General features: G+C 40.1%; 1 protein-coding gene across 1 annotated transcript in view; it reads right to left on the bottom strand.

Moving 5' to 3' along the window:
- The window catches only part of LOC109934367 (rasGAP-activating-like protein 1), a 259927-nt gene that overhangs the window by 175335 nt on the left and 57573 nt on the right, over nucleotides 1-27019 (bottom strand). The window contains exon 5 of the mRNA XM_048611726.1: nucleotides 3028-3103. Within this exon, the coding sequence (XP_048467683.1) occupies nucleotides 3028-3103 (76 nt within the window). The remainder of the gene's footprint in view (nucleotides 1-3027; nucleotides 3104-27019) is intronic.

The following is a 27019-nucleotide window of genomic DNA, read 5'->3' as shown; positions in this document are numbered from 1 at the left end:
TTTCTGCTCCTATGATGCTGCTTAGCTTGCTGTGTTCATCCAGCTCTGCACCTTGTTGTCTCGGATTCTCCAGCATCTGCAGTTCCTACTATCTCAGGGAAATTCCAGTTCTCCTGGGCTAACTGATGCTGTTTGTTATGAGGCTGATAGACTGCTGGCCTAAAGAACCATAATTGGCCAGTAGTAAGTTAATCAAACATCAGAAACAGTTTTGTTATGGCCATCATTCCAATCCTCCAGTCATTCTGAAGTCCAAATTCTGAAGATGCATGGCAGAACTGAAGTAAATATCACTGCATCATTGAAACCTGGCTAATCAAGCAAATATTAATGAGCCACTGCTTGAAATTAGGGAAAAGCTGGCCTGAAATTTTTCTGTAAATAATAGCCTCCTAACATTTCAAATTATCCATCACTCCTTCATCAAAGATACAGCAGAGGTTTCAAACAAGAACCCAAATTGGGGGAATGACATTGTTATCTACCTCAATGTCTTAGCTCTAGTTGGCCAGCTAATCTTTCCCTTTATCTTTCTCTCTTCACAGATGTCGTCATGCATGGTGAGAGTAGAAAACCCAACTATTTTTTCAAATTCATTCATGGCATGTGTGCATTGCTGGCCAGGCCCACACTTGCTGCCCATCTTCGATTGCCTTAGAGAGGGTGATAGTGAGCTGCCTTCTTGAAGCACTGCAGTCCATGTGATGTAGGTAGGATTTTGTGAAGGATCTGTTATAAAATTCCAAATTAGGATGATGTGCAACTTGGAGAGCAACTTAGATGGCAGCAATCAGACATTTGGCAGGTTCTGTTAATGGAGCCTTGGGAAGTTGCTACAGCACATCTTGGAGCTGGTACATAAGAGTTGTCACTGTCCACTGGTGATGAAGGAAGTATACATTTGAGGTAGTGGATAAGGTGTGACATCAAGTGGTCTGCTATGACCTGGATGTTGCTGAGCCTCTCAAGTGTTGTTGGAACTGCACTCATTCAGGAAAGTGGCGAATATTCCATCACACTCCTGACTTGCTCCTTTCAGATGGTAGACATGCTTTAGGGAGTCAGGAAGTGTCCACGAAATCACAGCCTCCGACCAGTTCCTGCAGCTACAATATCTATATGATTGCAATAACATCTCTAAACAGATTAGTTAGAAAACAGGTTTTTAACATGGCCAATGCAGTTATATTTCTAATCGTGGAAACTCCCAGAATGTTGATGGTAGAGGATTCAGCAATGGTAATGATGTTGAAAATCATGGGGAGATGGTTAGATTCTCCCTTGCTGAAGATGGTCACTGCCTGGCATTTGTTTAGATGAATGTTCTATTATCATTAGCAGATACATAGGGATATCACCACTGGCAAGTTCCCCTCCAAGCTGATTTGGAAATATTATTAACATTCCTTCAATGTTATTTGGTCTTAATCCTGGAACTCTTTCCCCAACAACATTGTGGGTCTCCCTACAGCAAATGGATGCAGTGGTTCAACAAGATAGCTCACCTGTACAAAGGCAAGTAGAGATAAGCAACAAATGCTAGCCCAGCCAGCAATGACCACATTAGGTATGCCTGGTCACTGCATTTGTGTGTGAACCACGGTTGGTCCTCAGGCTTGATGGCCTTGTTAGTTTATCAAGGTATAGATGACCACGTTCACTATGGAGGGTGCGCAATGGAGTATACTGAAGACTGCTTGGCCTAATGTGTGCTTGGAAGGCTGTGCTGCCAATAGGACAGGGTGCTGCAACCGATTGAGTTTTGGACAGGTTTCTAGCTGGGATTTCCTCCACTCTTGGCCTTTGAAATGCATCTGCTTTCAGAGGAGGCCATACTGACTTTTAATGAAGCAAAAAAAGAAACAAAGAACTGTGGATATTGGAAATCTGAAACAAAAACAGAAACAGTTGGAGAAACTCAGCAGATCTGGCAGCATCTGTGGCGAGAACTGAACAAAGGTCACTGGACCCGAAACGTTAATTCTGCTGTTTTTCTCCACAGATATCATCGGACCAGCTGAGTTTCACCAGCTATTTCTGTTTTATGTTTCTGAACTTTATTTAGTTGTGCCAGTTGCCATGATCTTGGGCAAGGTTTTCCCAGGGCTTGAAGCTGATATCGAAACTCCTAAGCAATGTCTTCAACATGTCCTTGAGACACTTCCTTTGACTGTCATGACAGGGCATCGCAGGCTCAAGTGCTCCATAGATGATTCCCTTTGGTAAGTGAGTGTCATATATTCTGGCTAGATGACCAGCCCAACTGTGGGTATCTCACATGGTAATGATGCTTGGCATGCCAGCTTGGGTAAGCACCTCAGTATCTAGTGTTTTGCCCTGGCATCTGATTTTTAGAAGTTTTGAAAGCAGCTCAAGTGAAAGCATCAAGTTGGTACACAGCCCACTTCTCAAATGCCTAGTGCAGAGTAGTCAGTATTAATGTGCTGTAGGCTTCCAGTTTAGTAGGCCAACATATTCCTCTTCATTGCCAGTGTGATGTTTGAAGTCTGCCAAAGGCTATCCTTGTTTTAGTAACTCTTGCAATATGGTTGTCCATACTGACAGCTCGCTAAAGTGTACTGCTGATATAAGTGTATATATCAACAGATATATTCTATGCTAACAGATATATACTAACAGATCGGGTCATTGGCTAAAACCCTGAGCTCGAGATAGAGGTTCTTTGGAGCAGGCTACTACATCTCTTCAGTTTTCTTTGTACTTACTGTAAGGCCAAACTTGTCACACGCTTTGGAGAATAAATCCATGTGATTGTGATATTGGAGAATAAGTCCATGTGACATTGGAGAATAGGTCCATGTGACATTGCATGCCTAGTCTGAACTGGAATCAAGTGCACTGTCATTAACAACTAGGAAATCAGGCAGTACGCCCTTGGATGCTTTACTCGTAGATTGTGTAACTTCCCATACACGCAATATCTAATTACAATGCTGGGATCCCCATCATGGAGGTATTAGAGAGCATTACAGAGAGAAACAAGATGGAGAGGTTTGGCACTAGTACACAGCTCCATTTAATTCCATTTGTGACTGCAAATTTGTCCAAAGACTCAAGATCATCCAGGACATGCGCGATTGTCCTGTAAAAGAAATGTTGAATTATTGTGAAAAATTTCTCAGGGCAGCCAATGGCCAGATGACAATAGTAGAATGAGGGGTCTGCTGGGCTATGAGGCTATACTCACACGAATGCCCAGTCTTGATTCTATCTCACAGTGGCAGTGTCAAACAACCTGATGGAGCAGTCTTACTATCAAGATGGAACTTCGTCTGCCCTAAAACCTTTTTGCTTGGTGGTTATTTCTACCGATACTGTCATGGGTAGATGATGCATCATTGAGTCATAGAGTCATGGAGTCATACAGCTCAGAAACAGACCCTTCAGTCCAACCAGTCCATGCTGACTATAATCCCAAACTAAACTTGTCCCACCTGCCTGCTCCTGGCCCATATCCCTCCAAACCTTTCCTATTCAAGAGGTAAACTTATCCCTCTTGCTGGTTCTCTCATCACTGGCCAGAAAGGTATATCCATCAGGACCGATCCAGGTCAGTCATTAGTGGTTATACAAAGCAAGTTGTGATGATGGACATCACCCAGAGCAGATTCTGCATCCCTGCTTTTGCCAATGTTTCTTCTAAGTGTTGATCGATGATACCAATTCATCAGCTGAGGGAGGGCAGTGGGTGATATTGAAAAGGAAATTTCTTTGCCCAAGCTTGATTTGATGCTATAAAGTTTTATGCAGTTTGGAGTCAATGTTGAGTGCTGCTCCTACCTAACTGTATTCCTTTGGCCAGCCACCTCTCACAGGTCTATCCTGCTGGTGGGACAGATCATATACTGGACTGGTGATAGACAATCCTGGGACATTGACTGCAGAATATGACCCTATGAGTATAATGACTACGAAGTAGTATGGCTATTTCAAGTTGTTGCTGGAATAGTCTGTGGGACAGCTCTTCCAGTTTTAGTACAAATTGAGGGCTAACTAGATATGGTGAGTTGTTGTTGTTCACACTGCTTAGTTCACAACAGAAATTAGATGATCTGGCCTGTTTTATTCTTCTTAAACTTCTCTATAGTAGCTTGATGCAACTGAATAACTGGTGAAGCCACTTCATGCTGCAGGTAGGTCAACCATTTTGCTGTCAGCATGGAATCGATTTAGGCCAACCTTCCTAAAGATGCCAGTTTTTAACTGCCCTGAAACACAACAGTGGGGTAGCCAGAAACATAGTTCCATTGTGATTACATTCTATTTAGACCCAGCAGGCACGACACCTACAGTGTGCTAGAATAAAGCAAAATGCATTCTGATGTTCTGAATTTAGTTTTTGTAATAAAGGCAGGTGAACCCAATAACTCCTTTAACCAGTTCTCTAATATTCTAATCTGTTTGTTTGATGTTCTGTGCCAGTGCTGCTTTGTTTTCTAGCTTTTATTCTCCTTTCATAATATTTCACAGCATCAGAGAATGGTTACAGCACAGCAGGAGGCCTTCCCCTTGGAGCCATGCAAATAATTTTTCTTCTGATGCTTATCCAATTCCCCTTAGCAGGCCAGAATTTTGCAGGCCTCCACCATTTTCTCTGGCAGTGTTTTGTAGATCTTAGTAACTTGCTGCATAAGGTCATTTACCCCTATCATTATTGGCTCTTTTGTCCTCTAGTCCTTCACCCCTTTAACAATAGGAACAGTTTGTCACTCTCTATTGTCTGGATTTCTAACTAACGTCCTCTCTACTTTTGAGATAACAAGGTGTACAGCTGGATGAACACAGCAGGCCAAGCAGCATCAGAGGAGCAGGAAAGCTGACATTTCGGGCCTAGACCCTTCTTCAGCATTTCTGATGCTGCTTGGCCTGCTGTGTTCATCCAGCTCTACACCTTGTTATCTCAGATTCTCCAGCATCTGCAGTTCCTACTATCTCCTCTCTACTTTTCTTCTGTTAAGGAAAACAACACCAGCTTCCTCAGTTGATTCACACACTGGAAGTCCCTCATGCTAGAAAACATTCTTGTGTATCTTTTCTGCATCCTCTCGAAAACCTTCACTTCTTTCTGAGAATAGTGTTCAGAACTGGACACAATACTCCAGTTGATGCTGAATCAGTATTGCATAAAGTTTCATCATAACCTCCTTGCTTTTGAACGCTATACCTTTAATAATAAAGCACACATCTTGGTGGCCTTTTTAATCAGTTCCTCAGCCTGTCCTGCAAACTTCAAAGGTTTATGCGCATGAACACCCAGTTCCCTGCATCCCTTTAGAATTGTTCTCCTTATAGGCCCTCTCCTCATTCTTCCTCCCAAAATGTATTACTTCACGCTTCTCTTCATTAAATGTCATCTGCCCCATATTTGCTTTTTCCATCAGCCTGGTGGTATTCTTGAAGTGGATCACTGTCTTCCCCACAGTTGATGATAAATCAAATGTTAGTAAACATACTCTGTACTCCTGAACTAGATCACCTATTTCACAACTGGTAACTTATCAACTTCTATTATAGTCCAATTTAATATCTCCAGCCTATCCAGTATCGCAACTAACTCTCTTTCATTTTGGCAGCACTTCATCTCTGACAATAATAGGTGCAAAGTACTTATTTAGTGCTTCATCCACGCATCCACGCCTGCAAGTATAGATCCATCTTTTGGATTCACCCCTCTTTTTATTACCACTTTACTATTAATATACCCATGGAAGACTTTGGATTCCATTTTATGTTAACTGCAATTCCTTTTCAAGCTCCTTCACTTTACCTGTCTTACTTTCTTTGTCACATCCCACAAGACCATTAGATCTAGGAGCAGAATTAGGCCTTTCAGCCCATCAAGCATGTTCTGCCATTGAATCATGGCTGATATTTATCTCAACCCAATTCTCTTGCCTTTCCCTGTAACCCACGATCCCCTCACTAATCAAGAACCCCCTATGAACTTTCTCACTTGTATTATAAACCAGACATTTGTCATAGGTCCAGTTTTCTGCTTCATCTTGCAGTTTATCGTTTTTTTAATCTGGGGCCTTTAGTTGACATGCAATGCCTCTCACAATTCATGGATTAGGCAGCAAAAATTATACAAATGTAATGAATTACAATGAATATGTGTAAGACAAAGGTTAGTCTGTCTAAATTATTTCCAATCAAGCTTTGGTGTGAAGTCACCAGAATGCTGTATTTTCAATGCTAATTGAATGAATCTTCTTGATCTGCTCTTCATCAGTATTAAAAATTCAGCACTCTGTTCATTTTATAACAAAACTTGCTTAAAAGATCACTTAAATTGAGTACTGCAAAAAAAGGCACATTTTTCAAAGCTTTTGGGCTGGCACTCATCAAGACAATTCACAATAACACTACGAGGAAAACTAACATTCATTACTGTATGAGAGAAGACCATTGTTTGGTTGATAAATGGATTCTGATTGGTAGTAGCGCTCCTATGGAGAATGGATAAGTTAGTGATGATTGATAGCTAACTGCCAGGTTAACTGGCACTTTTGCGCAACATTTCCACTTACAGGGTGAAGGATGCCTTCAGATTTAAAAGACCATATAGGGCTTGCATTTCGATAGCAGTGCTGCGTCCATGTATCAACCTTATTTAACCAAAAATGGAGCATTGAGAAATCCTTTCAAAGAAAGATTAGGTTATTACAAGGTAATAAAGGTATCAATCAAGACTCCCCTGAATTGCCTACAGTGTTGAGTTCAGTAGCCATTTCTGGATTCATTATGAATGCTTCGCTAATCTCAGTCCAGAAAAAGAAACGATGGTTATCTGTTCAGCCTGATTTGTTGATGTAGTTGCTAAGTGACCTTTTTAAATCATTTCATTGAACTCCAGAACAGATAACGCTTTGTTTAACAAAGGAGATTTTCAAAGTCTCTTGCTTACTGAGTCAGTTACAGAAGCATTTCAAAGATTTACCAGACTTGTTAAGGGGTCATGAAATCTGTACGCAATAGATACTGAAAGGGTGCTCGTGGATGACACATGAGTAATGTGGAGGAAAAGGGGGTGTATTGGGAGATTTAAGGGAACATGTGGGTGCTGCTGGGGAGGGGCAGGGTGATGGATGAGTGATAGAGGGCGAATCATTCGTGATTGCAACCGGGCTGCTGCCTCAGTAAGCGTTGGATGTAATTCCAGGCTGACAGCTTCACCATCCACCCACTTCCATTGGCAGCCAAGGCCTGCACTATCAACTCAGTCAGGCCCCTACCTCCCAGAACAAAGAAATTGTGGACAGCGCCTCCTTAATAGAAATGAGTTTGAAGAGTCAGGAACTTTCCCGACTCCCATTTCTTGTCCCCTTCACAAAAACCCAGCCACTTAATTCTATCTCTGGATTTAAAGTCTTGTAGATCTACAAGGTTTCTTTTCTATAACCGTGTATTTAATTAGAAGAAAATTAACAATTACATTCATCTGGAAAAAGGAATTAGCCTTATTATCTCTTGAGCTCCTCTATTTGTGCTCCTCAATACATTCAGCTTATTAGAATTATACAAGGAGGAATTTGGCACAGCTTATGTAATTTCTTCCTTGAATGAAACAGCTAAATTATGTGCAATTCAAAAGAAGTCATGATTCAAATATTCATTAAAAAAAAATGTCTGCTCTGTGCTGCTAGCCATGTGGCATTTCATTAAACATCAAAAATAAAATATCTAGAAAGTGCACTGCATGGTTGTAGCAAAAAGCATATTGATACATCTGAGTGAACTCACTTTGCCGTTTAAAAGAAGTGCTAAACTGTTTGTTTCAAGTGGATTTGAAGAAATTTCACACAAGCTTTTTGATGAATTTGTCTCTAATATTACATAGTGTTCGCATTTAGAGTGTTTTGTATGTGTGTGTTAAAACAGCTTTGATATTTAAGATTAATTATAGATACCGTGGGCTGCATTTTCCCCAGTTTTAGGCAATGCATTTTCCAGTGAGATTCATAGCACCCAATCTACCACGGCCCACCACAACATTTATGATGCAAACTTCTGTGCTGCATCACATTAATTATAAACCATCTCTACTGTGCCCATATCGTGGGACTATGTGGCAGGAGAGGCAAAGCAATCATCACTGCCAAGACTTTATGATGCTTACACTGCAGGTGCCATACATAAAGCCAAGCTCCACAGCACTTCAGAAGGTGTAAGCCAGGAATTGTCTTTCACACTATCGTCGTATTCCCAAGAAAGTGGCCAAAAAAGGCAAGTTAGCTACTTGGTTTGCTGACAGGGACCCAGAGGTACTGGTGGATGAGGTGGTATCAAGGAAGGCAGTGCTTTGTCCTGCAAACTGGCAAAAGAAATCATACCACCAGACCCAGCCAGAGACAGTAGTCCAGGTGTTTAACAAAAGAGGGAGGCAGAGGATGGGAGACAATAGGCAGGTTAGCCTGACTTAGGTCATTGATAAGACCTTCGGGAAGTGCATGGTAAAATAGGGCACAGCTTTGTCGAGGAAGGTCATGCCTGACAAATCTGTTAGTATTCTTTGAGCAGGTAACGAACAAATTAGACAAAGAAGAACCAGTGGATATGATCTATTTGGATTTCCAGAAGGCTTTTGACATGGTGCCACATAGGAGGCTCCAAATAAGGTAACAGCCCATGGCATTAGGGACAAGGTACTAGCATGGATAAAGGATTGGCTGACTAGCAGAAGGCAGAGAATGGGGATAAAGGGGTCTTTCTCAGGATAGCTGCCAGTGATTAGTGGGGTTGTGGGGAGACAAGGTGTCAGTAATCAAACAGAACTTACAATCTCCTCCTGCATTTGTGCCACATGGCTCATGTTGCATTCATCAGAATAAGGTTCCTATGTCAAAGTTCCCTGTAGTGGTATTCCATGGCCCTCCTTGTCAGACTTTTACATCTTCCCCTGTATGGACGAGTATGTCAAACTATCAAGGCTGGATGCCGTAGAAGGATGGTTACTGGGAGACAAGGCCATCCTGTGCACCCATGGCTAATGATTCCATCACGCAATCCACTATCAGAGGCTAAGCATTGAACCAATGTGGCCCATTCTTCAGGCAGGATCATCATGAAGTAGCCAATATGCCAGCTGAAGATGAGATTCTGATGCTTGCATCAGTCTGCAATACAATTCAGACAGTTTGTGCCACATGATCCCAACACTCTATGCTCTGCTCTGGAAGATGCAAATCGAGGTTGGAGGACTTTGAAGAACTGAGAGAGCAGCAGCTGTGTTCTGAGGAGGAAGATGAGGACATTGAGCAAGAAGAGCATTATCTTCTGCAAGATCGAGCGCTGCAGTGTCAGGCACTACACGCCAACAACCAGTTTAATTGACACCCAGTTCTAATAACTGAGAGTTGGGGCAGTAACAACTCATTGACAGTAAATTTGTTACTGTTTTAAGGGCAAAGAAGAAAATGCAGATTTTGTTTGATAGTGTATTCTCTATTTTTGCTATTGCTAGATAAAAGTGATGATTTTCAACCATTTGAAGACTTTCTAGTATGTGACAGTCCCACATTGATCAATGAGAAAACGGAACGCTGCACTGGGCCTTGGGGACAGAGTAGCACACCCTCGGACAGGGTTCTAAGATGGGATGACACTAAGGATGAGTAACCTGTGTGGTTTGGTTCTTAAGCAGCAATACCTTGATGAATATGCACTTGTATATGCAATGAAATTTCAGCCATGCCACATATGTACCCCAAAAGATGGTTCTTTTCGGTTTCCCTCCCACCATCTGCATAGTAAATGGTAATGTTTGAATGGTTGCACAGCTGGCCTTTAAAAAGCATTGATGCCAGGAATCCCAAAAAGTCCCTGTGGTGGGCAGTACTTCTGCGTCTGACCATAGGGAAGACTATACATCAAGCAGGGAGCCATTGAGGCATGGTGCACAGCTAATTAAGCAAGTTTCAGTAAATAGAGCAAGAAATCTCACTCGGGCTCACAGAGAGAAACCCTCCATGCAACTCATCAAAATTGACACTTAGCCAATTTCTGGTAAAATTCAACCCGATATGTTGGCGTGTTAAAACAGATTTCAGTCAAATAAGTAATATATTTAAGTTGTTATCACATTCCAATGTGATGAATATTTATTGTACAGTTTAGCGATGGAATGTGCAGGACCAGAGACGTCCACTGCAACCAGAAGGGATTCAGTTAACCAAATCCACTTTTCCTTCATTACTTACTAAATCTATATTAACACTTAGTGTACAGCACACTGACAGTCACTGAATTAGATGTGGGGATATGCGCTTTCACCCTGTACTGTGATCAATGTGCTTCTTTACCTTTTGGCCTTTGTACAGAACCACAGAACTCAACTTATCACTTGTGACACAGAAAAGAAAGGAATTATATTCAGGGATGAAATAGGCTTTGAGAGTTAGAAATTAAATTTTTACAGAGTACTTCCATACAGAAAGCTAATCATGTCTGTAATGAAATGATCAGAGCCTCAGATCAATGCAATAATGAAAACTAAGGCACTTTCCATCCCATAATACCCTAAATTAACATTTTAATGTATGACATGTCAATTATCAGAACTTAAAGTGTAAGTATTTTGAATAGATAAACGTACAACTCTACAGATATTAATCTGGAAGCCACAATGGGTAGCATGGTTTTTGGTAGGTAATTGTTAAAAAAAATCCCGTGAATTGTTTAGCAAGTTACTAATTCAATGGATTAAGACTGATTAAATGATGAATATAAAAATGAACTTGGATTTTCAAGAGACCTTTCACAATTTTCCACCTTTTTTGTAGAGAGATTAAATGCAAAACACAAGGTTATAGAATCATACAGCACAGATGGGGGTTATTCGGCCCATCATGCCTTTTGCCTGTTCTTTAAAGGAGCTTTGCAATTAGTCCTATTCTCCTGCTCTTTCTTCATAGCCTGTAAACTTTGTCTTGATATTGTGAAGGAAATGACAGGACACAGTAACAACAGTCAGATGGCATTTTAACAAAAGTCACGCATATTGGAAGCTGGTACAAATGTTACGCAGAATTGTCTAGCTATTTAAAAGAATGAGTGGAAAATCATGTACCTGAAACTCTAAAATACACAGTCATTGGACAAGGTAAAGCAGGAAAACAAAATCAGGAATTACCCTTACAATGCCAGAGTTGAAAAATACAGACCATTATGTTATTTCCAATATCTCCACTTGTTTGATCAGATTGAAATTTCAAACATTTTCTTTACGTGTTGTTTTACCTGTGATCATCCATTTTTCTCATGAGGCTAAGCTTATTCATGACTGCAAAAACTTTGTTCAAAAGGAGAGTTGATTGATCAATTGGCATTTTCTTCTGAACAGTGAGATGATCTACACCAACACAACCTCGTTCATTTATTATGCAGGAATTGTCACACATTGTGCCTGGTCAGGCAGTAACACTTTTGCCTCAATATCATGAGTTCAGCCCGCCTGCAGAAGCTGAAACCACATAAGGTAGCTGACCATTTTGGCACAGTGCTGAGGAAGTATTGTATGATGGAAAACGCTTCCTTTTGGATGAGATGTTAATCTCAGCTTTCAGTGGGAAGAGCTCCAATTATCTGGCTAACATGAATCCTTCAATTAGTACTTGGAAGGATGGAATAACTGGTCATTTATCTTGTTGCTGTTTGATGGGCCTTGATATGCATACTTTTACTATTGTATTTGCCCACGAGAATAACAGTGACCACGCTTCAAAAAATATTGATTTGCCTGTGAACCACAATAAGATATCCTGGGGGTATGAAAACAATATTTAAGTTCAGTTTCGATCTTCCTTTCCCCATAGAGTAAACCACACACCCCACTAGTTCCTATTAGGTATCTGTCTTTTAGTCTAAAGCCTCTTCTCCCGGCTATCTCTGTTCTTTGTGAGCGGATTTTTTTCTCAAATTTGGCTTCCAAATTCCTGGGTATCTGTTGACATTGAATGAGATGATGTGGGATTGTGATGTAGGACTGAGCGGTTGTTCCTGATCTGCTGATCAGTTCCTTGCATTTATTAAGCGATTTGATCAGTTTATAGACCATCCTTCACTGTTGCTCATCTCCACAGTGATTTGACAACTCGTTGTCCTTGTTTATCAGCTACATCTCCAGCCCAAGGTTCACTGTCCTGGGCCAAAGTGACACCTCTCTACTCCATCTGGATCTTAACGGTGACTTCCAATGTTGATAGCATCTCTCTGGTTCAAATTCTGAAAACCTTCTGGACCTTTACCCTCATGGAAATGTTTCCATCCTGGTGTCCTCCAATATATTAGCTTTCAAGTAGTTTCTGGACTTCACTTGCCCACCACCATTTGCTCCAACTTGGACAAGAATTCATTGGTGAATCCTGCCAAGTCCAAACCAAACTACATCAACTCTTTCTGCCAAAGATCTTAAAGTCTCAACTCCCTCTTATGTTCTTCTTTTACAACTAGAGTTTATACTTTCTAATATTATGATGTTACCAAGTCTGTGTTACATGTGTCTTCCCTGTGTTTCTCCGTGTGCAAATTACACCACTTTGATTTCCAATCTTTTCTCCCTGTTTTGTTTCCGTTTCCTGTTAGCTCTCCTACACTCCTCTCTCTTGTCATCATGATGTCTTTCAATTGTCTACTCTCCGGTGCTCTGTTTGAATCCCTCCAGTTAGGTTTCTGTCCTACACAATACTGAACTATAAGGTTTTGGAGTAGATTTGTAGCTCAGGTTGTGGATGTTGTGGTTGGTTGGCTCGCCAAGTTGGTTCGTTGTTGTTCCGCAGATGTTTCATTACCATGCTGGGTAACATCATCAGTGCAGCCTCCGATGAAGCGCCGTTGTGTTTTCCCGCCTGGTTTTTAAACTCTGGAGTCCGTTGAGCTGGATTGCCTCACTTCCAGTTTTCCTTCGCGTTGGAGTGTACATGGGGTCGAGTTCTATGTGTTTGTTGATGGCTTTCTTTGTGGAGTACCAGACTTCTAGGAACTCCCATGCCTGTCTCTGCTTTGCTTGTCCCAGGATCTTGGTGCTGTCCCAATCAAATTGGTGGTTCTCCTTATCCATGTGGATTAGAGATGAGTGAGTATTGGTCATGTCTTTTTGTAGCCAATTGGTGCTCGTGTACTCTTGTTGTTAATTTCCTTCCTGTTTGTCCGATGTAGTGTTTGTCACAGTCTCTGCAGGGAATCTTGTATATGACACTGGTTCTGTCCATAGTGGGTAGTGAATCTTTTGTTTGGGTGAGCAGTTGTCGTAGGGTTGATGTGGGTGTGCTACTCTGATGCCCAGTGGTCGTAGGAGCTTTGTGGTCAGTTCAGATGTGTTCCTGATGTAAGGTAGCGTGATGAGTATGTCGGGGCATGTAGTATCTTCCTGGTGTTGTTCGTGTAATAGGCATCTTTTTGGATATCCATTGTCCTTGATTACCTGGAAGAGGTATTCTTCTTCTCAGTGTAGTTCTGTGTTGCTGCTGTGTGTTGTTGCCCATTTAAATAATGTTCACACGCAGCTTCATTTGTGTGTGTTAGGATGGTTACTGTTGAAGTTCAGTACATGGTCAGTGTGTGTGGCCATGAAACCATTGTGTTGACACCAAACCATCCTCCTCCAATGCCTCCTTATTGTTGATTAGCTGGTTGGGCTGCACTCAGCTGATTCCATTCTAAATATCTAAACATTGCCAGAGAATTGCCTGTAATATTTTCCTTTCCTGTTCCCACACCATTGCCTCTTGTGTCCTGCAAGAATCCGTCCCCGCATTTCATCCACATGCTATGCACTTAATGACATCATCCAAAAGTGCAGTGTTAGTCCCCACTGATGTTATCCAGTTCTACCTCACCACCACCTCTCCTGGTTCCTCCAGGCTCTCTAATAAATAATCAGACTGCTTAATTGAGATCCAGTACTGGATGATCAGTAATGTCTTCCAATTAAACATTGGGAAAACTGACTCCATTGTGATAGATTTCCATCACATACTATGTAGCCAAAGCACTAATTCTCTTCCCCTTCCCAGCAACAACTTAAGGCTAAATCAGATTCTTCACAATTTTGGTGTCACATCTGACTGAAGATGAGCTTTACAATCTATTCCAAACACATCCACATCATTCACCAAGATCGTCCATTTCCTCCTCTAACTCTACCCCAGTATCAGCTTTTCTGCCGCTGTAGCCCACATTCTTGCCCTCACTACCCTTATACTTGACCAGGTAAACATATTCCTTGCTGACCTTCCACATCGTACCTTTGGAAAATGTGAAGTCATCAAAAACTCTGAACCCAAGCCTGACTCACACTAAGACTCATTCAAATATTGTGCTCATACTGTTCTGAGGAAGGGTCACCAAACCTGAAACGTTAACTCTGATTTTTTTCTCCACAGATGCTGCCAGACCTGCTGAGCTTTTCCAGCAACTTCTGTTTTTGTTCCTGACTTACAGCATCTGCAGTTCTTTCGGTTTTTACTCACAAAACCTACTTTGGCTCCCAAATAAGCAATTTTAAAATTCTTGCCCTTATTTTCAAATTCCTCTATGACCTCACCCCTCTATGTCTCTGTAATCCCCTCCAGTTCAACAAAAATTGAGATTTTTGTGCGAATTTATTCCTGTTCTCTTGAGAAACCCCAGTTTTAATTACTCCTCTATTCGTGGCTACGTTTGAAGCTATAGATACCCCAAACTCTGTGGCTCTTTCCTTGAACCTCACTACCACTCTCCTGCTCTTTAAAACACTTGATAAAACTACACGTCTTAGACTTTAAGAATTTGGTCATCTGCCTTGGTATCTCCTTATATGGTCTGGTGTCAGATTTTCCTTTATAATGCTCCTGTAAAGCACAGTGAGGCATTTTGTTGTCTTAAAAGTGCCAAATAAATGAAAGTAATTATTGCACACACAACAAAAACAAAGTTGTTGGAAAAGCTCAGCAGGTCTGGCAACATCTGTAAGGGAAAAACTAGAGTTAATGTTTCAGGTCCGGTGACCCTTCCTCAGAACTGTAATTATTACAGTAAAAACTGTAATAGTAATTATTGCTACTGTTTTAAGCTGATATATCAGCTTGACTGATGACTAGAATAAATAGGAAGTAGTTACATTACAATCTATTCCAACTTCAGTTCATGACACAAAACAAGCGATGGCCTTTTGGTGCCATTGCTGGGTTGTCAATTCAGGGACCCAGATAATGTCCTGGGGATCCGGGTTTGAATTCTGCAGGTAGTTGAATTTTAATTCCTCCAAATATTATTGAATTCAAAATAAAAATTTTGGAAATAAGAGTCTAATGATGACCATGAATCCATCGTCGATTCTCATGAAAAACCCATCTGGTTCACTAATGTTCTCTAGGGAAGAAATCTGTCCCCCTTACCTGGTCTGGCCTACATGTGACCCCAGATCCACAGCAATTGGTTGACTCTTAACTGCCCTCTGGGCAATTAGGAATGGGCAATAAATGCTGCCTAGCCAGCGACACTCTCATCCCATGAATGAATAAAATAAAAAGCTTCTAAAATTTGTGATACGTTGCACAATTTCTCACTGAAGAAAGTGCAGCTGGAGATTTTGTGAAGGTACTTACCTTTTGATCCATAAAGCAGAACCTACACAGCTTCTTGAGCTGTAATGACTAATTCTTTCATTATTCCCACTTGACTGAAAGTCATGACAGCAGTTCAGTGAAGAGTAGAACCTTAATTTTATGTTAAGAAATCCTTTATTACATTGTGTTATTCATGATAGGTGCATCTTTATTCCCACTTTTATTCAGGGTGTCCTAACTTTCAAATGATGACTTAAATTTCTGGTTTTGTCTATAATCATTCTATCACTTTATTTTAAAAGCAAAGCCAACTCTTCAATGGTCAAATGGGGTGATTTCTGCATTTGATGTTTGATTTTTAATGGGGTCATGTAAGTTCATTTTAAAATGTACTTTGGTCAGCTACATCTCCATGGGAACCTGATCTTTGGTGTGGCCAAGCTGACTAATTTATATAAAGGCCAGAACTATCAACACAGGCAAATAAAGATAACTGCACTGAAAGGTTCACTTTCTTTATGTTTTTGTCCATATTTGGAGTCAAAGGGTTATTTTGAAGCTCAAGGGTCTTGAGTGAGCTATTTAAATTTAAATATTGGCAAATGAAGAATTTAGTCAATGAAGGTTCCCTCACTGAAAAGATATTGAAGGAAGTGGTTTGTAATTGATGGCCATATCTTGCAAATAAATAAAGAAAATGATTTGGTGATTCTTCTTCGTCCTCAAAGTACCTTCCTCTCCTTTGCTAATATCATTGCAAGAGAGGCTTCTTACACCACCATAATCCCAGACAGAATTGTATTTCTTGCTGAATTTATTGTTGATCTATTTTTGGACTGCCGAGTTGAGGTTAACACTATTGATAAACTTTGTTGCATTCTACCACGTTCTGCACTTGACCAGGAAACTAGAAACTATATCTGACCTCTGCCACAAGGAATTTCAAAAATTCTCTTCCAGTGATGCTGCAATCATTATCTCTCAGCTACACAAAATTCTCATTCCAGACATTGGGTGTAATTTTAACTTTGGGTGATCACATAAGTCAGACAAAAACAAATCAGCAGTCGATTTCACACCATTGCCTCAGTCAAATTAATCGTCAACACCTTTAGCTCACAATGTAAGAAATCTACTCAAATAACTCCATGATGGGCGGTATCCCGTTACCGAGTCACCCTTTATTTATATGCATAGCATTTGACACTGACCCAGCTAGCTCAGAGCCAACTCCTAGAATGAACAGAATCTCAGACACTCCTGTTTGTATCTGTCAGCCAGGGCTCCTTGATTGGACCAGGTTAACAGCCCCAATCAGGGAACGCATATTTTATGACATCCACGTGGCTGACCTCATTCCAATCACTACATATTCAAAATTCTGAATGTTCTTAACGCTATTCCAATGCCAACGATAACTGGTTATACTCATGATTCTCTTTGATAGTTTGTAGATGAGATGGTAACCCAAGGCCCTGCCCACTTTCTCAATTTGATGTAATTAAACTCATGGTGCATTTCTAAGAAGGCCAGAGGAAATATCTCAGTGTCTTTGCCGGTATTATCCCTTAATCAACACCATTAAAACAGATTAACTGATTATTTATTTCCTTTTTGAGGGACATAGTTGAGACTAAATTATTTGTTGTATTTTCCCAAAACTACACTCTTCCAAAGTCAGCAATGAACCACTTTGGGATGTTTAGAAATGAATTAGTAGCTGAGTAGTATTTTGAATAGGATTCAATTGATGAACATGTTTGCAGAGAATTCAACCTCAACAGCTGACTTAGTTCTCTAAATTTCCTTTCAACAGATACTCAGGAGGGGTAGAAATTGCAAGCAAATTCGGATACTTTAATTTCCTGATGCTGGTTTTTGGGATGTATGTTCAAACTGATGACATTTTTATCATAGATTTTAAGATAAACCTTTTACATTCTTTATAGTGTTCAAAATGAGACACTTTGATGAATGATTGACCTTCATATTATCTTAATTCCAATGAAATAAGCAGAGAGCATTTCATAGGTAGGTAGTTTTTTTAGGAACACTTATGACAGACTAGATTATGAACTGTTAACATAGGGTAAAAATGAACCATTAAATCTACTCAGTCCATCAACATGGAGAGAAAACTAATGCACATAATTATCTGAACAATGATATGGTGGAGCTTTGTGTTTACAATTTTCGAGTTGAGTACAAAGTTAGACAAACCAGTAAAACAAACACACATAGAATAGAGTTTGCTTTCTATCTTGCCTTCATTAAAAGCTAGTCTCAGCAGTATTTTTTCAATGTTGCTTTCCACATCCATAGCTCTTCTATTTACTTGATGTTCTGCTATTCTCCAATCATCCTGCAGCTTGGTGAAAGGCAAATTCAATAAAAGCCTCAGCCATCTATAACTAGAATTTCCACTTGTTGCCAGGATACCTGATGTTCCAAACAGATTCTGCTCTTTATCTGAATTACAAATCTTAATATTCAATGGAAACGGGATGTTCTACATGAATCATGTGAAGGTTTCTGACAGATGTATTTGGTTCCCTTGTTTTGGTATCAGAGAGACCATAAAACCCAATTTTTTTTTTGGCAATTGGTGAACCATTGATCATTTAATAAATCATCAATTCAAATCAAAAGTTTACACAAGTACAAAGTTTTTTTTTAATTCACACAATTAGATCTTTACCTTAATTGATTCAGTCTGTACCATCACATCTGGAAATTGTAATCACTGTTCATTTAACTGGTTTGATACTTGAAGATCAATTTTTGACATGTATAGTATGCAATATTGAAAATTATCATGACACAACCGCACAGGAAATTTTTTATTATTTATTAGTGGGCATTAGAAATAGAAGATGACATTATCTGAAATCCTTGACAATCTCTGATCCACCTCCAAAGAGTGTCATGTTCTTAGAACACCCACCTTTTTGATATTAGTTATTAACCTTAGCACAAACACACATATATAATGACCCTACAGCTTAACTAACATAACTAGTGCTGAAGCATGTTTTACACCCTTCATTTAACTTTCACTCCTTGAATTGAAAACAATTAATTTCTCGTTGTCTATTTACAAGTGGATCTGATTTTAATCTCCAAAGACACATTTGATTAAATTCAGTTCTATATTTTGTCTTAGATTACCAATGCTGTGCTGATACCTCAATTCTGGAGTTGGTAATTGACCAAAAGCTTATGATACAAGCCCATGCAAATGCCACAAAGTTACTAAAATCTCAGAAGGCCTGAATGAAAACATTTATTTACATATTTTAAAAAAGTCACTGAAAAGTGGCCTAGTCAGAGATTTGAGAAAATGCAGAGAAAAGGAATATTGGCCTTCAGGGATAAATGACCTACAGCCGTAAAATGATCTAATGTGCAAATCAGGCCTGAAAACGATGCAAAATTCAAGTCCGAAAGGGTGGAGCTACACCATATCCTAAACAAAGGTTCTTTCAAAACATAAAGTTAAAATGTGTTTTCCTTCTCAATAATTAGAGGCATTGGAGAACTAGGAACCAAGAGAGGTGAACAACAATATAGCTGAGTGAGACTTATTTAGGGAAAGGAGACAAGCAACATAAATGTTAGTGCATCCAAGACGATTGAGAGTGCAAGACGTCAGTGTTATAACCACAAGTCCCTTTAAGTGTCAACCAGAACAGCCTCAGAGTCATTTGATAGCAGGTGAAGTTTACTGGACTTTGTATTATAAGCTGGATTTTCCCTTCAATAACGCCATTTTGATTTTGTCTCCCTCATTTTTGTTTTATTTTGTTGATACTGTTACACTGTCCTTGGTGGGCAGTGTCTATAATTTACTAATTGGATATTTCTATTAATTTGGTGGTCTTTTTAAAATAAAACAAACAAGATGGATGCTTATCTCCCCTTTCAACATTATTTTGATTTAGTCCCCAATTTCCTCTTATTTCCCTTTTTCTAATTTTGTAATTGTCACATTGCCCTGGTAAGCATGCGTTGTTTGTTAACTTGACAATTTGATAATTTTGTGGAGGTTTCTTTGTAAAACACTAAAAGATGGGTCCTTCCCCAGTGGGCAGTTTGTTTCTAGAAAGTGATAGGGCCCAACAGGGTATGGTGAAACTGATGATTGTGCTAAACTGTAGATTCACAAAAAAAAACCCTTGTGTATCTCTGAAAGGCTTTTACTGCCTAATTCAACATATGGATATCAGTCTGTTAAACAGAAGATGAGAGGTCACCAAAAAAAACTGAAACAGATAAGATTGCTGGTAGAAAAGGAGGTAGAATAGGTCTTGAGGGTACTGGTTGTATGTCAGGAGCTGAGGCTGATAATTTTGGTAATGTTTCATTACAGAAATGTGTAGCAAATCTAGAGCTGGATATGAAACAAGCATTCTGACAACCCAGAGGCAAGGAATGGATTGTGAGAAGTGTTAGTGACATTATTTAAGAAGATGTCCACAATTGAGATATTATTGTTGATATTAAGTTGATAGGAAATAACAAATTTATAATTTGAATTATTTTAATTTAGGCCATGGATGAATTATTGAGCAAAAGGTTATCTCGAGCTAAAGGGTTTTCCTGCAGTGCAGGTAATTTTGATCGATACATACATGCAGAGTAAATGTGCTCTGAATTAATGTAATAAATGTCATCATCAGAAAAACAGAATAAATTTGTATTGCTTCACACAAGAATATTATTCAATAGTTAAATACCAATATTGCAAAGTTAGTGTGAATTTATATTGTGTTTGCATTGCTATAATAACATGGAAATGCTAAGAGACTATAAAATCCTTTGTACCCCCAGGCTGGAAAATCATCACTATAATGGTTAGTCACAAAGGAGATTTGTGAAATTAATACTCTGTGACCCTTTTCATGATGAAAAAAACAGACAATGCCGACTCAATTTTAAAATAAGTCAAGTCAAGAAATTCAGTGGAGTAAAGCAAAAATAAAAAAGTTACTGGAGAAAATAATGCGACTTCAGATAAAGCAATCACCCCAGAGCTGAGACAGACAGACTTTTAATCAGTGAGGAAACTGTATATGCCCAGAGCTGAGATAGACAGACTTTTAATCAGTGAGGAAACTGTATATGCATTTGTTACGTTATTATGAAGCCCTCCAGAGCATGTAACTGCAATCCTAACACATCAACTTTAATTGTTGGGAAGTACAGAAATCTATCATCAGAGGTAGACTGACTGAGTAATTCGAAAATTATGACATGAGATAGTAAACGCTGGGGACGAAGGAGATAGGGAAATTAAAATAAAGGGTTTCTTCTCCTATCAGAAAAATGTGACAAGTTATATTGAGAGATTTACAATAACATTTTAGTTTTAATTATTTAGATAAAGGATAGCGAGTTTGATATGCGGGCTTGCAGGTAATACAAATTGGAAAATGCTGTAAGTTATGTAGGTAACAGCAGCAAGTTTCAACTCATGGGAACCACTTGCCTAAGACCACACAAACTGGGGAAGAAGCATCCAGGTGGACAACCATCTCTGACAGGTCCATGTGGAGGCCAGGCAGAGAAGCAGGTGAAATTCCAAGCCTTTCAACCCCACCACCCCCTGAAACACGACCTGCCAGATCTGTGGCATTATGTGGAAACCCAGCATTGGACTGTTTATAACCTCTGGACCCACAACCTGGGAGTGGAGGAAGCTCATCCTCAGTCTCAAGGGGCTTTCTAAGAAGAGTAGAAAGTTCCAAAAGGATAGAGACGGATTACATTTGGGGGTGAGTGGTAAACCTGTGACAAATGGAATTCAAAGTCAGGAAATATGAACCAAATTGCTTTAAAAATATTTTTAAAATCATATATGTTCTTACTGGTGATAAATTAGGAGCAGTGGAAATACAAAGCCGCCAAAAGGAAGCGCTCTGAAAAAAATCAATCAGAATGGCTGATGAAATGTTCCTCTCTATCCCAAAGGAATTGGAATCAAAAATAGAAACCAGATTTCAGCTGTGCAGAGTCTTGGCCCGATTCTACCTGGACTACTGCGTTCTCTTTTGGGGATTGGCCCCTGCAAATGATTCATTGAACCTGGAGGAGATGTAATGCAGATTCACTAGAATAATACCAGTTTCTAAAGGAATAAGCAATGAAAATAAAATAAGCAAGGAACAGGAGGAGAGAGCAGATGAATGCATGGCTGAGGAGCTGCTGTAGGGGAGAAGGATTCACACTTTTAGACCATTGGAATCTGTTCTGCGGTAGAAGTGACCTGTACAGGAAGGACAGATTGCACCTGAATTGGAAGGGGACTGATGTACTGGTGGGGAGATTTGCTAGAGCTACGCAGGAGGATTTAAACTAGTAAGGGGTTGGGACCCAGGGAGATAGTGAAGAAAGAGATCAGTCTGAGACTGATATAGTTGGGACAAGGAGTAAATCAAACAGTCAGGACAAGCAGGAACAAAGCAGAGAACGAGGTAGAACTGATAAATCAAACTGCATTTATTTCAATGCAAGAGGCCTAACAGCTAAGGCAGATGAACTCAGGGCATGGTTGGAATATGGGACTGGGATATCATAGCAGTTACAGAGATATGGCTCAGGGATAGACAGGACTGGCAGCTTAATGTTCCAGGGTATAGATGCTTTAGGAAGTATAGAAAGGGGACAAGAGAGGACAGGGAGTGACATTTTTGATTAGGGATAACATTATGGTTGAACTTAGGGAGGACATTCCTGGGAATACATCCAGGGAATTTATTTGAGTGGAACTGAGAAATAAGAAAGGGATTATCACCTTATTGGGATTGTACTAGAGACCCCCAATAGTCAGTGAAAAACTGAGAAACAAATTGTAAGGAGATCTGTTATCTGTAAGAATAATAGGGTGGTTATGGTAGGGGATTTTAATTTTCCAAACATTGACTGGGTCTGCCATAGTGTTAAGGGCTTGGATGGAGAGGAATTTGTCAAGTATGTACAAGAAAATTTTCTGATTCCGTATGTGGATGGACCTGATAGAGAAGGTGCAAAACTTGACCTACTCTTGGGAAATAAGGCAGGGCAGGTGACTGAGGTGTCAGTGGGGGAGCACTTTGGGGCCAGTCACCATAATTCTGTTAGTTTTAAAATAGTGATGGAAAAGGATAGACCAGATATAAAAGTTAAAGTTCTAAATTGAAGGAAGGCCAATTTTGATGACATCAGGCAAGAACTTTTCAAGGTTGATTTCAGAGGGAAATCAGGAGGGCAAAAGGGGGACATGAGATAGCTTTGGCAAATAGGGTTAAGGAGAATCCAAAGGAATTCCAGAAATACATTAAGGGCAAAAGGGATTGTACAAATACATTAAGGAGAGAATAAGGCCCCTTAAAGATCAGCAAGGCTGCCTATGTGTGGAACTGCAGGAGATGGGGTTGGGGGTGGGAATATTAAATGAATATTTTACATCAGTGTTTACTGGGGAAATATATAGTAATATCTTGAAAAGTGCCCTAGATGTACCTAGAACTCTGTGGGAAGCTAGGGAAGTGATTGCTGGGCCCCTTGCTGAGATATTTGTATCATTGACAGCCACAGGTGAGGTGCCAGAAGACTGGAGGGTGGCTAATGTGGTGCCACGATTTAAGAAAGGTGGTAAGGAAAAGCCAGGAAACTATAGACCAGGGAGCCTGATGTCAATGGTGGGCAATTGTTGGAGGGAATCCTGAAGGACAGGATTTACATGTATTCGGAAAAGCAAGGACTGATTAGGGATTGTCATAATGGCTTTGTGTGTGGGAAATTGTATCTCACTAATTTAATTGAGTTTTTTTGAAGAAATAACGAAGAGGATTGATGAGGGCAGAGCAGTGAACATGATCTATATGGACTTCAGTAAGGCATTGAACAAGATTCCTCATGGTAGACTGGTTAGCAAGATTAGGAATAAACAGCCATTTGGATACAGACCTGGCTCGAAGATAGAAGAAAGTGGGTGGTGATGGAGGGTTGCTTCTCAAACTGGAGGCCAGTGACCAGCGGTTTGCTACAAAGATTGGTGCTGGGTGCTTATTTCTGAAGAAGGGTCCCGACCCAAAACGTCAACTTTCCTGCTCCTCTGATGCTGCCTGGCCCGCTGTGCTCCTCCAGCTCCACACTGTGTTATCTCTGACTCCAGCATCGGCAGTTCTTACTATCTCTTGGTGCTGGATCCACTGCTTTTCATCATTTATATAAATGATATGGATGTGAACATAGGAGGTGTGGTTAGTAAGTTTGCAGATGACACCAAAATTGGAGGTGTAGTGGACAACAAAGAAAGTTACCTCAGAGTACAACGGGATCTTGATCAGATAGGCCAATGGGCCGAGGATTGGCAGATGGAGTTTAATTTAGGTAAATGTGAGATGCTGCATTTTGGAAAGGCATATTAGGGCAGGAAATTATACACTTAATGATAAGGTCCTGGGGAGTGTTGCTGAATAGACACCTTGGAATTAGATTCATAGTTCCTTGAAAGTGGAGTCACAGGTAGATAGGATAGTGAAGAAGGCATTTGGTACGCTTGCCTTTATTGGTCAGTGTATTGAGGATAGGAGTTGGGAGCTAATGTTGTGGCTATACTGGACATTGGTTTGGTCTCTTTTGGAATACTGCATGCGATTCTGGTCTCCCTTCTGTAGTAAAGATGTTGTGATAAATGAAAGGGTTCAGAAAAGATTTACAAGGGTGTTGCCAGGGTTGGAGAGTTTGAGATGTAAGGAGGGGCTGAATAGACTGGGGCTATTTTCCCTGGTGTGTTGGAAGCTGAGGGGTGACCTTATAGAAGTTTATAAAATCATGAGGAGCGTGAATAAGGTAAACAGACAAGGTCTTTTCCCCAGGGTGGGGGAGTCCAAAACTGGAGGGCATCAGTTTAAGGTGAGCGGAGAATGACTTAAAAGGGACCTAAGGGGCAACTTTTTCACGCAGACGGTGGTGTGTGTGTGTGTGTGTGGAATGAGCTGCCAGAGCAAGTGTGGAGGCTGGTACATTTATAACATTTAAAAGGCATCTGGATGTGTATATGAATAGGAAGGTTTAGAGGGATGTGGGCCAAATGCTGACAAATGGGACTAGATTTATTTAAGATACCTGGTTGGCATGGACGAGTTGGACCGAAGGTTCTGTTTCCATGCTGTACATCTCTATGACTCTATGACTGTAAAATAAGTTGCATGAAAGTAATTTGCATTCCCTTCAGTTTTGAAAGTACAAATGGTGAGCTAATCATTTAAAATGATTAAGAGTTTCAATAAGGTAGATAGGGAGAAATTATTTCCTCTGGTGGGGAAATCCAGAGCTAGTGGGGAGCCAGAGATATATATAAAAGATCAGGTGAAGTATACTGTCATTCATTCATAAAGCAGGTCTGCAGGCACACTGCTTACCAGGGCTAATGATCTCAACATGCTCCCCATGGACCCCAGGACTCAGCAGGAACAGTTGGTGGGATCTGTATTGCAGGCTGCCCTCAGCAATCCATGATTTTCACAGAGTAATTTGTGCCTTTAGCTCACCAAGTTAATTTGGAATATAATATGTATGTTTACATCCATACACATCAAATTGTCTTTGTTTGCTTTGCAATTTATTTCTTTTTTAATGAACCAGAAACAAAATATCAGGGGATGTGAAACAAAAATAGCAATAATTATAAGAGAGCACAATTCCTGAGCTTATACTGTCAATGATTTACCAACTGATCTGCAATCAATGCCTTTGAGCCATTTGGTCTCAATATATACTGTTGTGTTCAACATCACTTTCTTCCTCCGCAGCTACACATTAGTACACTACAAGTACATTTCTATAATCTGACCCACAAGAGATATTGATATTAGAAATGCTATAGATTATTGGCATTGTTTAAAACAATCAAATGAAGGGTCAGTATCCTGTCATAAGTCAATTAATTAAACAAAAGACTATTAGCCCCTTCATTAAGTGCTGAAGTGGTGCTGAATTGACTGGTGGCTGGATTCAATTCATCAATGCCGAGAGGAAATGCATGTCTCTATTGAAACAGTTGCCAGCTGCAAAATCTTCTATTTTCACTGACTGAATAGAAGATGTCACTGCAGCGTATCAATATTCAGAATGTGAACTGACCTCATACTTCATGAGTTCAACAAAGTTACAAGCGAATTGTGAAGACTAACTTGAATAATTAATATTTATGATATTCAGTGAGTGTCAGCCAGATAATCTTAGTAATGGAAATTTCAGAATTCATAAGATGCAATAAAAAAGAATCACAATTTTATAGCACCTATAAGGGAGATTTATTCATGCAGAGAGCAGATGACTTCCCACTTATCATGAGCTGCTTTGATTCTCTATGGGAGCCATACTGTTGTTGCTGACTTTCTAGTGATCTCATTAAATCAAGTGCAACCTAGAAGTAACCTCAGTAAAGCCAGCTTGGGCAGAGAGTCACCCTTGCTGCTCATTGGCCTTAATGAGTTCTGGAGTTACATTTGGATTGCTCCCAGCCGTGCATCAGCAGCAGGACCTGGCTTTGTGGTGCAGTGGTAATGTCCTACCTGTGGGCCTGAGGGTCTGGGTCCAAGTTCCACCTGCCCCAACCATGTCACAATGTGTCCAAGCAGGTTGATTGGAAAAGCATCAGCATCAGGAGAGAGGGCTCTTATGATGTTATGGTAGTGTCCCTGCCTTAGAAATTATAAAATCAGCATCATGAGGAGAAGGGTTTTATGGTACAGTGGTAGTGTCCCTGCCTTTGAGCCAGGAGACCCAGGTTCAAGTCTCACCTGATTCAGAAGTGTGCAAAAACATCTCTGAACAGGTTGATTAAAATATCTCAGCATCAGTGGAGGCATGGCAGTGGTGTAGTACTAATGTCACTGGTTTAATAATCCAGACAACTTGGATAACGTTCTGGCAACGTGGCCAGGAATTCTACCATGGCAGATGGTAAAATTTGAATTGAATGCAAATCTGAAATTAAACACAACTATGTCGATTGTTGTAAAAACCAATCTGGTTCACTAATGTGCTTTAGGAAAAGGGAAGATTTGCTATCGTTACGTGGTCTCGTCTACTACATGTGACTCCAGACCCCCAGCAATATAGTTGACTCTGAACTGCCCTCTGGGCAGATAAGGATGGGCAATAAATGCTGACCCATACAGCCCATCGGCAATTTTTTAAAAAAATCAATATCGGGAGATTTCTAGTGGTGCAGTGGTAGTGTCCCTACTTCTGAGCCAGGAGGCTTGGTTTCAAGTCCCACCTGCTCCAGAGCTAGGAAATAACATCTCTGGACAGATTGCTCTAGAAAATGTGTTCTGTAGAGTCAAAGGTTCAAATCCCACCATGACCTGATATAGAATTTAAATGTAAACTAATAAAGATCTGGAATTAAAATCTAACCTTAATAAAGGTGGCTATGAAACTATCAACAATTGTTAGAA

This window comes from Rhincodon typus, chromosome 24 (assembly GCF_021869965.1).
Source record: "Rhincodon typus isolate 14 chromosome 24, sRhiTyp1.1, whole genome shotgun sequence".
Lineage (NCBI taxonomy): Eukaryota > Metazoa > Chordata > Chondrichthyes > Orectolobiformes > Rhincodontidae > Rhincodon > Rhincodon typus.
The sequence above is the reverse complement of the archived record's forward strand: the minus strand, read 5'-3'. Positions and strand labels throughout refer to the sequence as shown.